A 16143-nucleotide genomic window follows, 5' to 3' on the forward strand; every position below is an offset into this window, starting at 1 on the left:
AGTGAGCTCCCGGCCAATGAGAGCCCCTGTGTCAAAGGAGATGGGTGGTGCTCCTGAAATTGATACCCAACATTGTCCTCCAGTCTCTACATACGTGTGCACACAGGTGCAAGAGCATCTGAGCAACACATGAGTGCATGCATGTGTGGGTGTGGGTGTGCGCACACATGTGCGTGCATGCACACCCACACACAAGTATCTTTTGGTCATTGCTTTGTGGTCAATGTGATCATTAGTAAGCTTATTTTCTAAACACAACATGACAAATAAGAAAACTTCCCAATTAGTTAACCATCACAATGGGAGACTAACCAGTTGAAGAGCTCGCTTCTGCTGAATTTGAGGAAATAGCTGTAGATAGAGAGGAGGAGACACACCTGGATTCCTTTGCCAAATAGAGGAAAAGCTCTGACTGTTAAATAGGAAATTTGACAGTCAAAAAACATTACCAGAGGAGGTATCTTCTGCTGAGGCTGAAGATGCATCTGTGTATAAATCCAGAGAACAAGATGCCTTAAAATGAGTGGCTTTCATTGATATATTTATTTTGTGGTCATTATGATCATTAAGTAGGTGCATCTTGTAAATAGACATTACAGGTAGGAAAACCATATCTATTGCTGAAGATACCACACACGTTGTGTGCAAGACACGTGGAAACAAAGCTGTAACTTAGCTGCAAGCTTCCTCCCTGCTGCTAGCTTTCATAGTGTTGGAAGGTACTATGCAGATTTCTGGGTAAGAACTGTCATCAGCAATATTTCTCAGCTGCAAACCCCGCAGGCTACAACACTGGCCTTCCAGGCAAGATATGTCCACTGGTACAAGAGTGACGTAACTGATACGCGGGTAACCAACTCCTTTCTGTTTCCCCCTTTCCTTCAAGGTTGTCCTCATTGGGTGGTGTGGGAGCCCACAAAGGTTTTCTAGTGAGATATGAGCTTGCTTTACACAGCAGGGCTGCATTAGGAGATGGCTGGACCACGTGTAAGGTTACCAGGTGTTTGGGATGGTCTACATTTGGCTGTGCTGGGGGAGGTCTTTTGCCTCACCCCTTGGCATTCCTTTAAAAAGCCCTGTAGTCGAGGCAGAAGGGGCTGGTGGGTTGAGACCCAGGCCCTCCAGAGGCTATCCTGTGTTTTCTGTCTGTCTCTCTCCTCTATCCTTCTATCTACAAATTCCTCATTTCCCCCTGCTCAAGAGTACCCTGGGGGAGTGAGAGGGAGCTGGCCTCCCTCATGGGGGGGATTTATGTCTAGTACTGTAAACTTGACCTGGAGATGTGAAAAGTCTTAGTGGGGAAGCTGCTTTTGTTGTACTGCTAAGTGAACCTGGAGTGCCTATCAATTCTTTTTGGAAATGTCCACATGTAGCCTATGGATAAGCTTTGATCAGAGAAGCTTCTTCTTGCAGTGGTTGGTGGTGACTGCAGAGACACTCATAACTGGTCAAAGTTTTAACGGTAAGTCACCATTGAATGGGCATCTGTATCACCTCTTCCAAGTGTCAGGAAGTATCATGGTGAGGGGGTGGCAAGAAGAGAATGTGTGAGGAAAGGGTGGAGTGCTGTGAATACAGCTGTTGGGATCTTGGACTCTCAGTAGCTGTGATTATCTGCACAAGACAACCACAAGATCGGGCTCATCATCATCCCATCACAGAGGAGGGAGGAGCTCGTGAGATCCCACCCCTCCCTGAGGAGCAGTATGCAGTGAACAGTTGCTGGGAGAAAGGAACATTTTCAGTGGTGTAGCCCTGGTAAGTTGCCAATGATCTTGCACATAACTCCCTACTGGGGATCTTCTAATAACCTAGTTAAACTGATTAGTTTATGAAATAAAGATGTGAGAGTAGAGGGTGGCCAAGCCAGGAAGAGAAACAAAGATCAGAGAGTATGAGGGGACAGAGAGAATGATGAGGGTTAATACAGTACGCACATGTATGAAAGTGTCATCATTAAACCTTTTTTGTGTAACTGATACTTGCTATTAAAAAAAAAAAAACTCCAAAGACAAAACCCATATGTCATTAGTTACAACACAAGAGCACAGGAAAGGACTTTACCAGTTGTCTCTCCACTCTTCACTTCCACTGAGGATGAAGATGTATCTGTGAACAAAGAGAAGAAATGGATGTGTGGTCACTTTCCAAACAGAAAAAGGAGAAGCTCTGAATGTGTTTTAAGAAATTTAATGGTCAAAAAACATTACCAGAGGAGGCATCTTCTGCTGAGGCTGAAGAGGCATCTGTGTGTAAGACCAGAGAACAGGGATGCTCTAACATGATTACGACAATACTTGGGGTGATTTCGTTACCTTTACTTTGTGGTCAGTGTAACCATTAAGTAGGTTCACTATCCAAATACAACACGACAAATAAGAAACTAAGCTCATTAGTTTAGCAGCACCAGGTGGGCCTTTACCATTTGAAGAACTTGTTTCTACTGAGGTTGAAGAAATGTCTGTAGACAAAGAGAGAAAAAAAAGGCATATCCAGATCATTTACCAATTAGGAGGGGGAAAAAAAGCTCTCATTTTATTTAAATTAAAAAATATGACAGATAGAAACATTACCAGAGGAGGTCACTCCCGCTGATGAAGATGCATCTGTATATGAATCCAGAAACAAAATGAGAGGCTTTAAAATTAATGTCTTGGGCTGGAAGGATGGCTCAGCTGGAGAACCTGAGCTCCATTCCCAGGAGTTATGTAAAAATGCTCGAGTTCTGGTGTGTGTCTGTAATCTCAGCGCTGGGGAGGCACAGACATGGGAACCATACGGCTTACTAGCCAGTCATTCAGTCTAATTAGTGAGCTCCAGGCTAACGAAAGACCTTTAAGACCCTGTCTTAAAGGAAGTGGATGATATTCTAAGAGTGACACACAAGGTCCTTCTCTCATCTCTATATACAAGAGCACCTATGTGTACACACGCACCTCACATGTGAACATACACAAACATACACATATGCTCAGAAGAAACGAGTCTTCCATTGATCTTTACTTTGTAGTCAATGTGATCCTTTAGTAGGTTCATTTTCTAAATACATGACAAATGAGATTACTATCTTAACACTTAAATAGAACCACAGGAGACTTTACCAGTTGAAGAAGTCATTTTTGCTGACCTTGAAGACACATACATGAATGAAAAATAGAAGAAACATATCTAGGTTCCGTTGCAAAATAGAAAGAAAAAAAGAAATGTGACAGTCAAAAAAACATTACCTGAGGATGTTTCCTCTCCTTCTGAGGCTGAAGATGCATCTGTGTATAAACCCAGAGACAGGATGCTTTAACATGAGTATCTTTTCATTAATCCTTGCTTTGCAGCCAATATGATCACTGAATGGATTAATCTTCTAATATGACATAGCAAATCAGGAATCGTTCTCTATTTAGAAGACACCACACACTTTGCTTACTGGGTATACAGAAATCAAGGTGGGGTTGAGCTGTAAACTTCCTTCTTCCTGGCCACCTTTCACAGGATTGGATGGTATTATTCAGGCTGTTGGGGAAGCGCTGTCATCAACAGTCTTACCCTCTGTGAATTCTGCATGTTACACTATTGATTTGCCAGGCAAGGTGCACCCTTTGGTGTAAGAGTGACGTGACTGTTGTGGGTGTAACCAACTCACTTCTGCTTGGATTTGAGGCTACTCCCCAGGAGTCTGGTACTGTAAACCTGCTCCAAAGCTCATGGTATAGGATTCGAAAGCTCTAGTGGGAAAGATACTGTTGTTTTGCCAAGTGGAGTTGATATGGCTGTCTAGTTGACATCTAAATTGTTATATTTATGCCCATAAGCTGGTTCTGGTTTCTGCTTTGGTCAGAGAAGCTTCTTTGTGCAGAGACTCATAACTCCTCAAACTGCTAATAACAACTGACCTAAATGCTCAGCCCTAAGTGTGACTATTTGAAGTGGAGTCGGGTTGATCTTGAGTTTTATTGAACTTTGTGCATAGTTACAACAACTCATACTGCATATGATGAAGAAATGGAAAACTTCAAAACCAAAACAGAATGCAAGTGCCAGAGAAAGGCTCACAGTGATTTGGCATGCCATCTTCTGGGCATGGTATGTTTATGGCTTTCTCACAACTCCAACAAGCATGACTGCCTGCCCTAAGACCAGCACAAAATTGAGCCCACCACTATTCTGCCATGGAGAGTGGACAGTTATGAGGCCCTTCCTTTCTCTAAGTTATAGGCAATAGCTGATGGCTAGGGGAGGGAGAGACATTTTCTTCAGTGGTCTGACCACTGCTCCTGCAAATAACCCCTTCTCTACGCCCCTTTAAGTACCCCAATTCATACTCACTAGTTCACACATGCGCAAAACAAGTAGAGGTAGAGGGGGAGATCAGCTGAAGTGTGGGGGGTGCAAGAGAGGATAGTGGGGGTAAATATAATAAAAATACAGTATGCACACGTGTATTAAAGGTCAAAATGAAGCCCCTTAGTATATATAATTTAAACATGCTAATAAACACCTTTAAAAACAAACACATCTCTCTGGTTAAGCAACGTTGTGGGGGACTTTATCAGTTGGAGAGGTTGCTTCTGTTAACACTGAAGTAGTGTCAATAAACAAGAAGAAATTGACTTACAGCCACCCCCCAAACAGAAAGACTAAAAACGCTGAGATATTTAACTTCAGAAATAGAAGCTGAAAATATTACCAGAGGGTGTCTCCTCTTCTGCTGAGACCGAAGCTGCATCTGTGGAGAACCCCAGAGAACAGGGCTTACTGTCCTGCTTTAAAATGGGCAGGACAGCACTGGCTCTGTCTTGTCATGGGGCTTTACTTTGTGGCCATCTTCTAAATACAACATGACAAGTGAGAAACAATACAACGGGGGACTGTACCATTCAGAGGGTTTGATTCTGTTGAGGTTGAAGATGTGTCTGCAGACAAAGAGGAAGAGGCATGCTTGGTTCATTTGCTTCAAAGACGGGGGAAATGTTTTATAGGAAAAAACCTATGACAATCAGAAAACATTACCAGAGGAGGCCTCCTCTTCTGCTGAGATTAAAGACGTGTCTGTATGTAAACCTAGGGACCAGGAGATTGTAGCCTGAGTGTTTGGGCTGGAGAAACAACTCAGTAGGTGTGGGAGCGCCCAGAGGCTATCTAGTGAGAACTTACTCAGGGTCAAAGAATCTGAGCTTGCTTTACCCAGCAGGGCTGCATAAGGAGATGATTTGAACATGGGCGTGGTTACCAGGTGATTGGAAGAGTCTACATTTGGCTGTGCGATGTGCTTTGATCTAGTAAGGGGGAGATCTTTTGCCCCTTGGCATATTATAAAAAACTCTTTTGAATAAATGGAAAACACTGTTGGGTATTGATCCAGGCCTTCCCAAAGCTATCCTGTGTTTCTGTCTTTCTCCTCACCATCTAGGTCTCTCTAGCTGATATTTCCTTATTCCTCTCTCCTCCATGTAAGAACTCTTCAAAAAAATAGGAGCTGGACTCCCACAAGTCAGCAAAGAAGTTGCCTTGTAAGCATAAGAACCGGGATTTGATTATTCCTAGAGCCCACATAAAATGCCAGGCATGCTGGTATGCACTTCTAAGCCCAGCACTGGGAAGCAAAGACAGGAGGATCTCTGGGGCTCTCTGGCCAGCCAGGGTAGTCTAATTGGTAAACTCCAAGCCAAGGAGAGACTCTGTTTGTAAGGAAGTGGTTGACATTTCTGAGGAAGACATCCGAGATTATTCTGTGGTCTATACACATGTGCACATGTGTGCTGTACACATGAACACACACTTAGGCATTTGTATGCACGTGAGTACACATATACTTGCATACATACACATATGAAATAAATGCCCTTTCATTGATCTTTATGTTATTCTTGTATGATCATTGGACAGGTTCTCTCTCTCTCTCTCTCTCTCTCTCTCTCTGTCTCTTTCTCTCTTTCTCTCTCTCTGTTTTTTTTCGAGACAGGGTTTTTCTGTGTAGCTTTGCGCCTTTCCTGGAACTCACTCTGTAGACCAGGCTGTCCTCGAACTCACAGAGATCCACCTGGCTCTGCCTCCTGAGTGCTGGAATTAAAGGTGTGCGCCACCACCACCCGGCAGGTTCTCTTTCTAAATACTACCCAGCAAATGAGCAACCCATCTCACTAGATTACACAGAACAATGGAGATGGGATGCCCCGCTGACACTGGGTAAACAGCAAAGAGACTCAGTGATGGAAATAGATGTTCATCTAAGCAACTGTCCCAGAACCAAAAAGAACATTCAAATTACCAGTTGGAGGGATTAGAAATGGAGTAGTTGCCAAAGAGCCTGTAAATAAGAAAAGATAAATGATCAAATACTATTAAGTACCAAACAATGGAACACTGACACCTGGCTTTCATTTGTTTAATTAACTTTTCTTGATTGCCTGCTCCTCTGTGCCAGCACTTGGCTAGGGCTGGCGAGAAAGTCAACAAAACTACATTATGATTCGAGTCCTCCGAAAGAGGCCCATCTCGTGGGAAGATAGACAAGATCAAACATTTCATAAGGAATGTAAAATTGCAGTGAGGGCAAGTGCTACGAGGGAGGTGTGTGTGTGTGTGTGTGTGTGTGTGTGTGTGTGTGTGTGTGTAGTGTGGTGTGGTTGTGTGTGTGGTGTGGTTGTGTGTGTATAGTGTGTATGTGTCTATGTGTGTGTTGTGTGGTGTGTGTGATGTGTGTGGTGTGTGTGATGTGTGTGTGGTGCGTGATGTGTGTGATTGTGTGTATGGTGTGTGTGTCTGTATGTGTGTTGTGTGTGTGTATGTGTGTGTTGTCAGAAGCTCTGACCTGGCCAAGGAGCTCCCCTCTCTCTACGAATCCCCCCTTCATCTTATCCCCGGTGCTGGGTCTGGTTCGATGAGGCAGTCTGCTCAAGGACAACGACAACCACTCTCAGGCCTTGTGTTCACTTTAGCTCCAGGGTCACGGCAAACACCTGCCATCCTACCTGTGCACTGTGGCGGGCAGAGGCCGTTATCACGGGAAGGAGTTACTTCTACTGGAGTGGGAGCGATGTCTGATACAAAACACAAGTGGGAATGTCAGTCAACTGATCAGAAGTTTTCATTCATTTTCTGGTTACACTCAATCCCACCTTTACTGCAGTCTGCCTTTGTTATTGGGAAAACCGATAAGAGGGGTAGTTATTCCACATCTTTCTGAGTAAGGGCTTAAACATCCAGATTCAAAGCACACACCCTGTGATGCTATAAATTAAATCTTTCCTGAGATGAAACCTGCTACTTGCATGATCCAGACCCATTGGGAAGAAAATTACTGTTTGTATTAGGATACAGTACAGAGGTAGCTCAAAGGACATTGGGGTAAATGGGCATTTTTGTTCCATATGACTATTGTAGCATCTACTAGCATCCCTGCCATTGCCAATAATAGTACTAGCCCTCCCAGTCCTTATACCCCCACCCCCAAACTATTTTTTTTCCTACTGTACAGTCAGTAACTCAGTCAGAGAACCAAGTGCTAGGGTATTCAAAAAACAACACACTGGCAGGCTAGGAGAGAGGCTTTGTGGAATGCCCAGAATGTATGCAAGCACTGGACTTGAACTTGAACTCGGTCTTGACTTGGCTGTAGAAAGGCCCTCTTGGTATACTTCTGGGATCTTGTCTATTTCTTGAGATATTCACTCAGTCAAGTGACTCTTGGAGAACCAGGGGTCAAAACTGTACTAGCTTGGTAGAATTTCAACATCGTATTATCACTGATAGAAAGTGAATAGGAAAATGAGCAGAAAGCTTACCAGTTGCAAGGACAAAAGCTGCAGCTGGATTTGAGGTAGGAACTGTTGAAATAAGCAGGGTAAGAAAATTGTAATTAAATGCCATCCTTGTCAATCAATTCTGCTTGTAAAAGTGAATGACTCCACACACACATGTGTCCTAATATGTTCAGTTCTACTTTGTTCCTATTCGATTCCCCTGGTCTCCGTTTCATAAAGTTAAAGGAAATGAACAGTAGCAAGGTGGTACATGGGGCTGGAGGCAAGAGACTGGCTCCTAGTGTCTGTGTAACAGAGTGTGTGACTCTGGATGAGTCCTGAATCTCCAAACTTCAGCCCCTGAATGGGAAGGTCTACCCTGCAGATCAGCCATGTCTGTGACCTGCTTTTAGAAATACAGATTCCTGGGGCTGAAGAGCACTTACTGATCTTGAAGATGACCTGGGTTTGGTTCCCAGCACCTAAATGGTGGTTCACAAACATCTGTAACTCCGTGTCTGGGCAATCTTATGTTCTCTTGTGATTTCTGCTAGCACAAGGCACACATATCGTGCATATGCATGCATGCAGGTGAAACATTCATGCACGTAAAACAAAAAGAAGAAAAAGGAATGTAGACTCTTGGATGCAAATCTGCATTTTAACAGAATCCCCAGAAAGTTTTGTGCACATCGAACTCTGAGAGACATGGGAAAAGATGTGACTGCAGACCTGGACACACATGGTGGGGTCAGGAGCAAATGGGAAAGCCTGTGCTCATATGCAGGACAGTCCTCTCTGCTCAGCCACAGCCAATTGCTGTCCCAATGAAATTCACATTACCATTGGGCACTTGGAGTTTTTTTCCTTTGGTCCAAGCTAGAAATCTTGGTCTAGAGGTGTAGCTTGGGGGCAAATAACTTGTATAAGGCCCTGTATTTGTATATACTTGTGTCTGACCCCTAGCATGGGGGAGAAGACAGATGGATATGTGGATTTTGATATAAAAGCCTCTGTTTTTAAAAAGTGGGGCTAATAAAGAATGAAGTGGCTTCATTTGCAGGGAAATGGGTGCAAGTGGGAAGATCCCATCTCAAGAAGACATACAAGATCATGTTTTCCTTCGTTTATGGTTTGTGGGTTTTTATATAAATGCATAACGTCTTGTGTGTTTGAATGGTACAAAAGCAGAAACAAAGCTGTCCAGGGGATAAAAAGGGCTGATGGGAATAAAAGGAGGGAGTAAGAAAAGGGAGACTGGACAGCAGGAGAGGGGATGCGTTTACACATAATGTATATGTGTGTGGAAATGTCTATGTAACACATAATCATGTACAATGAAGATATACAATGAGAACTATACACAAATTTGAAAAGGAGAAAAATGTGGAGCTAAAGATAACTTCAACAAAGCTGGGTGACCTGAATTTCAACTCTTATGTGGGTCAGTGGGCTCATGTGTTCCCCACTTGGGGCTTCTGGTCTCTGTGGTCTCTCAAGTTTCTTTCAGCCCTTGTAAAGTGCTGAGCCGCAATGGCGTCACCCCTAATTTGTCCTGGCCTGGAACATTTGGGCACATCTCACAGGTCCAACACAAAGAAAGAACTGGTTTCATTGTGTGATTTTCTTTCAAGGTTAATTTTTACCAAGCCTGGAAGATGGCTTTGTGATTTTGGAAATATGGATGACAGGCCATTTTCCTAAGAGTTTACAGTTCAGAGGGAACTTGGGTGTATTTCTCCAACCTATTTAAGTGTATGCTCATCAACATGAGCTCTAGAATGAGCTCCAGAGTGTTATGTAAAAGGAAATTTACAACAGGGTGTAAGGAGAGAGGGGCTTACATCCGGGAACCCATACACTCAGCAGACAGCAGCATACACGTCCATGAGGAGCTCCCATCACTAAACAACATAGACCACTAAGTCCCCAGGACATAGCTCTGAGGTGACTCCTTATCCTCATGTTCTACAGATGAATGGGGTAGAAACTCTGAGCAGTAAGGGGTCCTGCAGACCATCACCCAGTGGTTAACGATGGAGCCAGAGCATAACCCTGGGTTCTCTGGCCCAGCATCCCAGGGTACAGAATGATTACCCAAGAGTTTTCCTTTTCAGCCAAAGAAATCTGAGCAAAATTGAGTTCAACCAAAAATTTTAAAGCTCTGTTATGATACAGCCTTTGAGAAAACTGAATATATTAGTAGACTGTATTTAAAAGAGGGATTTGGTATTTCTCCAACACATCCAGCCATGGTATTCCTTCTCATTTCCACATCACTGAATTGGTGTCTGGTCCTGTGAGACACACTCGAAGCATGTGTCTCTGCAGTGTTTTATGAAAATGTAGATCAGAGTTTTGTCTGAGATGTCTGAAGTCTTATGATGGTTATTAAAGAATAAAAGCTAGTTGAAGAACCCATGTATCAACCCTGATGAGAATATGAGTGAAGCCACACCATGGTAGCTTTATCTCAGACACCAGACATCGTGTCAAAAAAGGAAGGGGACAGGGGCTGGGGAGATGGCTCAGTTGGTAAGTGTTCGCCATGTAGGCATGAGGACCTAGGTTTGGATCCCAGCACGAATCTAAGAGCTAGTTCTGGGGAGGCTGAGACAGGCAGGTTTCTGGAGCTCACTGGCCAGCCAATTTGGTTCAGTGAGAGACCTTGCCTCAAAAACAAAAGAGAGTGATTGAAGAAGACACTGATGTCCACCTCTGGACTCCACGTGCACAGGTACGTATATGCACCCCCCCCACACACACACGTGCATGTTCACACACACGGGAAAGGGACCAAAGTATACATACTGTATTGTAATTGAAGAAAGCACCCCAGTTTACTCCTTCAGTCAACAAATGAAGGAACACCCTATGTCACTCTGATACAAATTTAGGGCACGATTTCTCTTTTCATATATAACCCTTTAAGAGACAGTGTCCCATGTAGCTCAAATTGTCCTCAAATTCAGTTGTAGCTGAGGAACTTCTGATGCTCCTGCCTCTACGTCCCAGGTGTTGGGCTTACAGGTGTGTGTGATTCCAAGCCCCTTGCTATGCTAGGGTCAAATCCAGGACTTGGTACTTGTCAGGCAAGCACCTTGCCAAGTGAGTACATCCCAGCCACAGCGAGTCATTTCATATGATATACAAACTGGCAGCTTAATCACAGGTAAGGCAATCTACACATTAGAGAAAACAGTAAAGAAAGAAATATTACCGGGTGACGTTGTCATTTCTGTGGCTGATGCTGAAATGGCAAAGCAGACAAAAACTTAGGAGGTCATTTTTATTTAAAAAACTGGTACATGAGATACATTAAAATCCCATACAGACGGCTTCTGGAATGTGGAACCAAACCAAAAGAGTTTGTTCTTTTGTTTTCATTTTTTGTTCTTTACTGTTTGTTTGGTTTTTTATTTTTTTGCTGAGACTGAAATAAAAATGGGCTGTATGAAGACAGGAAGCTGGAAATGTTCATTGGCTAGGGACAGTTTGTTCCTCTAGGTAAGGTCAGAAAGGCTACTTCTCCGGTGCAATGAAGAGGATATGTTTTTCAGGGTGGCAAATTACTAGGCGCCTTCCTCATTCAGTCCTTGGACTGATAATGCTGACTTCTCATTTACACCAAACTAGGGTTGTAACACAATGCTGAGTTGTCTGAACACTGGATAAAAAAATTCCTTACAATAATAAAGCATATTATCACCCTAGATTCGCTCTTCATTCAAATTTGTTCAGATTCTGTCATAGTTAACTGCATAAGTGATTGCAGCCCTCCTTACGAATGCTCTTTTGTTCAGTAACCGCAGCATCGGCGCCTGGAGAGCTCTGCCTGGTTCACAGAGAGTGCTCAAGGAATACATATTAAACAAGCAGTCAACACAGAGACTCTTTACTGGTCCAGGTGCTGAGGATAAGTGATTATAAAGTGCTCAGCTCTAAACTAGACATCTATACCAACCCCCTCAAGGCTCGGGGGAATGATGAGGAAGTGGGGGGCAGAAAGGATGTAAGGGCTGGAGGATGGAGGGGGTGCCGTGTCTTCTGGGCATGACATGGCTGTTGCCCCCATGACTCACTGCAGTTACGAATATCTGCACAAGGTGAAGCCAGCAACATCAGTCAATGCACCATGAGACAGATTAACCGGATTCAGTGGATGACAGAAAAAGAAAGCCGAAAGAACAGGACATGAAAGGAGGGAGGGGACATGTTGGGTGGGATCCAGGTATCCAGGGAAAGTAGGAAGAGGAAATTGGGGATTGATCAAGATACATTGATTTTGTATCAATGTCAAAGGATAAATAAAGTTTAAAAAGAAATATATATTAAGTAAACAGATGAATGACTTCCATTTTCTTATCCTAGTCTCTGTCCTATTTAAGAGATGCTTGGCCGTGGTTATTTTCATTTTGTCTTATTTTCTTCTCTTTTTACTGTCTGTTGGGGTGGAGCAAAAGAAAACATAATGCATAAACCTTGCTGAATTAAACAAAGACAGATGGACAGGAAGGAAGGAAGGAAGGAAGGAAGGGAGGGAGGGAGGGAGGGAGGGAGGGAGGGAGGGAAGGAGGGAGGGAGGAAGGAAGGAAGGAAGGAAGGAAGGAAGGAAGGAAGGAAGGAAGGAAGGAATACAGATAGACAGCAGGAAACCATCCCAAGTGAGAGGCCAAAAGGAAACAGTGTAAACTAGCAAGAGAAACTGGATTGTGTTCATAGAATTCTGCAGTGGTTAGTGGACAGAGCACCTGGAGAGCCCTTAAAGACAGTACAGTCTGAAGGCCCTAAGGGGGAGCTCATAGGTGTTGAGTCAAGCAGGGCACACTGGGGGAGGCCAGGAGTGATGGGAGGCTCCCAGAAGCAAGCTGAGGGTAGGCAGTGGGGCTGCACATTATGTACTACTGCCCCAGAAAGCCTTAGAACATTGAGACAGGGCCTTGGGCATGATTAGTAGACCCCAACAGTCTCCAAATGTCCCCATGTTAATTTCCAGGACCCTCACCGAGAATCATTGACAAAACCAGCAGCAGGTACCTGAGCAGATGACACTGGCGTCTTCATGGTGGCCACAGTTGTGGACAGACAAGCCTTGGTGGTGGCACTGGCCTAGCGAGGTCTCACTGCCCTGGCACTGCACGTCGTCCAGGAAGATGCTCCCCATGCCCTCTCCAAAGTGGCTACTCCCAAGGGCGCTGACACCCTCCCCACAGTCCAGCTGCCGGCATACCACATGGGCATCCTCGATTCCCCAAAGGTCATCGCAAACAGTGCCCCATGTGCCATTGTGGTGGACTTCCACTCTGCCTTCACAGCGGTTCTTTCCATCCACCAACCTGATCATGAGCTGGCCTGGGGAAGACTCAGAGGTTAGTCCTGGAGTGGCATGGGCATCATGGAGGGCTTTTCTTTAGTTCTGGATACAATCCCTCTAAACCTCAGAACTGTAGGAACTCGGGCCTCCTGCCTCCAGGCCCCCAGGACTACCCTGAATTAATGATTCTAAATGCAGTGACTTGCTTTCCCTGGCTAATTCTGATTTCTTATCTTCAGACTAAAAATATGTTAAAGTTATTGCAGTGATAATCATATCCTTGGATCCAAACCGCCAAATCCATAGGCATTGGTGTTAAATATGCCAAACTCGTTTCATTTTTTTCCCCTTTTCTTGTCCCTGGGTACAATTTCAAAGTCAAAATCCTCTAAGAAGCAGAGGGAAGGCATGCAATAACAGTCCATATGAATAGCCTCCCCTCCAGTTCAGCTTACTCCTTTGCAATCCCAGGGGAAGCGGAGCTCTAGCTAGCCAGTGATAGTACAGGCTATAACCTTGGGGAGGTCCCTAGAAAGATCCAATAATTAGGAAGTAGTGGGAGAAGCCATGAGAATATTACCAACTGTGGGAGCCACTTCTGCCAAATCTGAGGCAACGCTAACAGCTGAAAGAGACAATGAGAAGCATTCACATCAGTGGAGGAGGTTCATCTGATAAAATACCACAGGCCCACTGGGCAGGAATCCTCCTCATGTCCATGTGATGGGGCACACAGTTTGGTCATATGTTAAAGAGCCAGCCCATGCAAACAATGTCTCTGAGCCACCTTCCTGTCACCTGACTTGCTAATCCTCACTGAAAACATCGTTTGACCTTACAGGCAGGTGGCATTTTGGGGATTTGTGACCACAAAACAGGAAATGAGAGTTTTTTATTCCCTGGCCCCAGGAAACTAACTCTTCAGATAGAAACAAAACAAGACAACCAGTGAACTGATAGAGTGGAGGAGACAGCCTCTCCTCACCTTGATCTTCATACCATTTCCCAACCTCACCTCTGCCTGTTCCTCTAGAGGGTAGAGAATGAGTAGTCCTGGGCATTAGTGAGGCCTGGCAGTAGGACAGTTAATAACAAAACAGGGTTATAGAGTTTTTGGTCAAGTTCTTTTTTTTAGTGGTAACCTAAACTTGTCCCTTGTGGCAAGAAAGTCCCAACACCAGCAATCAACAATGAGGAGAGTATCAGTATAATCAAGCTGCCTGAAATTTCATCATGAGGACTTGGGAGTTTGATGCACATAGAAGGACCGTTCCCAGGAGTTAAAAACCACCCTACAGCAGGGCATCACTCTGGCTTCCGGGTATATTATTGCTTCTGCATGTAAAGCCTGGAACACAGGCTGTGACAATGGACAGTGGACCCTTATTTTCTGACATTAGGGTGACCAATGTTGTTAGCTGCTGGAGTCCAAGGATGCTTGAGAGGCTTGAGACTCTTGGTGCTAATGCTGGGGTAAGTTCGCCCCAATGCCGGGGTAAGTTCGCCCCTAATGCCAGGGTAAGTTCGCCCCTAATGCTGGGGTAAGTTCGCCCCAGCAGGGATCCTGAGCCCTTCTGTGTGGTTGTACCTGGTTTGCTGCTTGGTAGGAAAATGAAGTCCCAACAGAGACTGGGTACCTGAGCAGATGGCTCCTGCATCCTCATGGTGATCACAGTTGTGCACAGACAGGCCGAGGTGGCGGCAGTGCCCTAGGTTGGTCTCTGTGCCCAAGCACTTCACATCGTCTAGGAAGATGGGGCCAGAGCCATCGCCAAACAGACTGCTCCTGGGGGCCGCCAGGGCCACCCCACAGCCCAGTTGTTGACATACCACTTGGGCGGCCTGTATGCTCCAAAGATCATCACACACAGACCCCCAGGTCCCATTGAAGTAGACTTCTACGCGGCCCTCACACTGGCTGTTCCCGTTGACCAGTCTCACCAGCTGCAGATCTGCAGGAGCCAAGGGACAAGTCAGCTGAGGGTCCTTCAGAGCTCAGAGAGAACAGTGCATCAAGCTAGAGAATCCCAGCCTGGGGTGCGACCTGCTGTTGGGGTAACAAGCACCTGTCTATGAAGGGCTGTGCTGACATGGGAGACCTATATACACAAAGGAACACGTATGACCACTTTCTGTGCTGGAAATTTAATGTGTTTCTGTCTATGTTGGGTTGTCATCCTGTGCAGTTTTGTTATGTGGAATGGAGGCCACAGGCTAGCATTGAGGAAGACGTACCTAAAAAAATACCATGCTTCCATGGAGCTGTTTCTCTCGTCCTCTTTTTACCCTTTCTTTTGAGATAAGAGTCTCACTGATTTTCCTAGGCTGGCTAGACCGAACTCCCAGGCAGCCTTGGAACATGCAGTCCCCTGCCTTAGTCTCCATAGCAGCCAGGGTCTCCAGGTCCTTGACGCAATGCACACGGCTCACTGTTTTTAGGGTCCTTTTTCATAAAGCCGCTTTTCTTTATCTTTTTTTCTTTCTTTCTTTCTTTTTTTTTTTTTTTTTTTTTTGGTTTTTCGAGACAGAGTTTCTCTGTGTAGCTTTGTGCCTTTCCTGGATCTCGCTCTGTAGATCAGGCTGGCCTCGAACTCACAGAGATCCGCCTGCCTCTGCCTCCCGAGTGCTGGGATTAAAGGCGTGCACCACCACCCACCGCCCGGCTAAGCCACTTTTCTAAAAACTGAAAACAAGGCAGCTACAGGCTGAGAGTTCAGGCTGTATTTCTAACCTGGTTCCCTCAGATAGGACGCAATTTACAAAATAAAGTTAGTTGTTCATCACTTGAATCCAGAAAATGTAAAGTATCTATCAGAGATACAGCGTCCCTGAGGCAAGGTGGGGAATTAACCAGAAACAAGACCCTCTGAACCAAAACAGATGAAGTCAGTTCCCAGAGTCTGAACCCTCAGAACTGGGGTGGGCTCTTTTCAAGGGTTGACTGGGGCACAATGTGGAGCCTGGTCTTTGAACATCAGATTTTGCAGTTGAGATGGGTGGGTAAATTGGCTCTCTCCTTGAAAAGACCTCCATAATAGAAGCTACATGTGACAAGCTCTAATGAACTTCTTTGCTATGTAGCACCAGATC

At 44.8% G+C, this 16143-nt stretch overlaps 1 protein-coding gene across 1 annotated transcript in view; it reads right to left on the bottom strand.

Annotated features, from left to right (window-relative positions):
- LOC131905975 (deleted in malignant brain tumors 1 protein-like) overlaps positions 1–16143 on the bottom strand; it is a 114626-nt gene that overhangs the window by 22615 nt on the left and 75868 nt on the right. Inside the window, exons 35-46 of the mRNA XM_059256800.1 lie at positions 14691–15005; positions 12777–13115; positions 10929–10989; positions 7782–7828; positions 6969–7037; positions 4872–4910; positions 4685–4723; positions 2423–2461; positions 2211–2246; positions 2060–2109; positions 450–513; positions 313–351 (exon numbers count right to left, since the gene is read on the bottom strand). Coding sequence (XP_059112783.1) covers positions 313–351; positions 450–513; positions 2060–2109; positions 2211–2246; positions 2423–2461; positions 4685–4723; positions 4872–4910; positions 6969–7037; positions 7782–7828; positions 10929–10989; positions 12777–13115; positions 14691–15005 — 1137 coding nt within the window. The remainder of the gene's footprint in view (positions 1–312; positions 352–449; positions 514–2059; positions 2110–2210; positions 2247–2422; positions 2462–4684; positions 4724–4871; positions 4911–6968; positions 7038–7781; positions 7829–10928; positions 10990–12776; positions 13116–14690; positions 15006–16143) is intronic.

Source organism: Peromyscus eremicus, chromosome 1, assembly GCF_949786415.1.
Source record: "Peromyscus eremicus chromosome 1, PerEre_H2_v1, whole genome shotgun sequence".
NCBI classification, from domain to species: Eukaryota; Metazoa; Chordata; class Mammalia; order Rodentia; family Cricetidae; genus Peromyscus; species Peromyscus eremicus.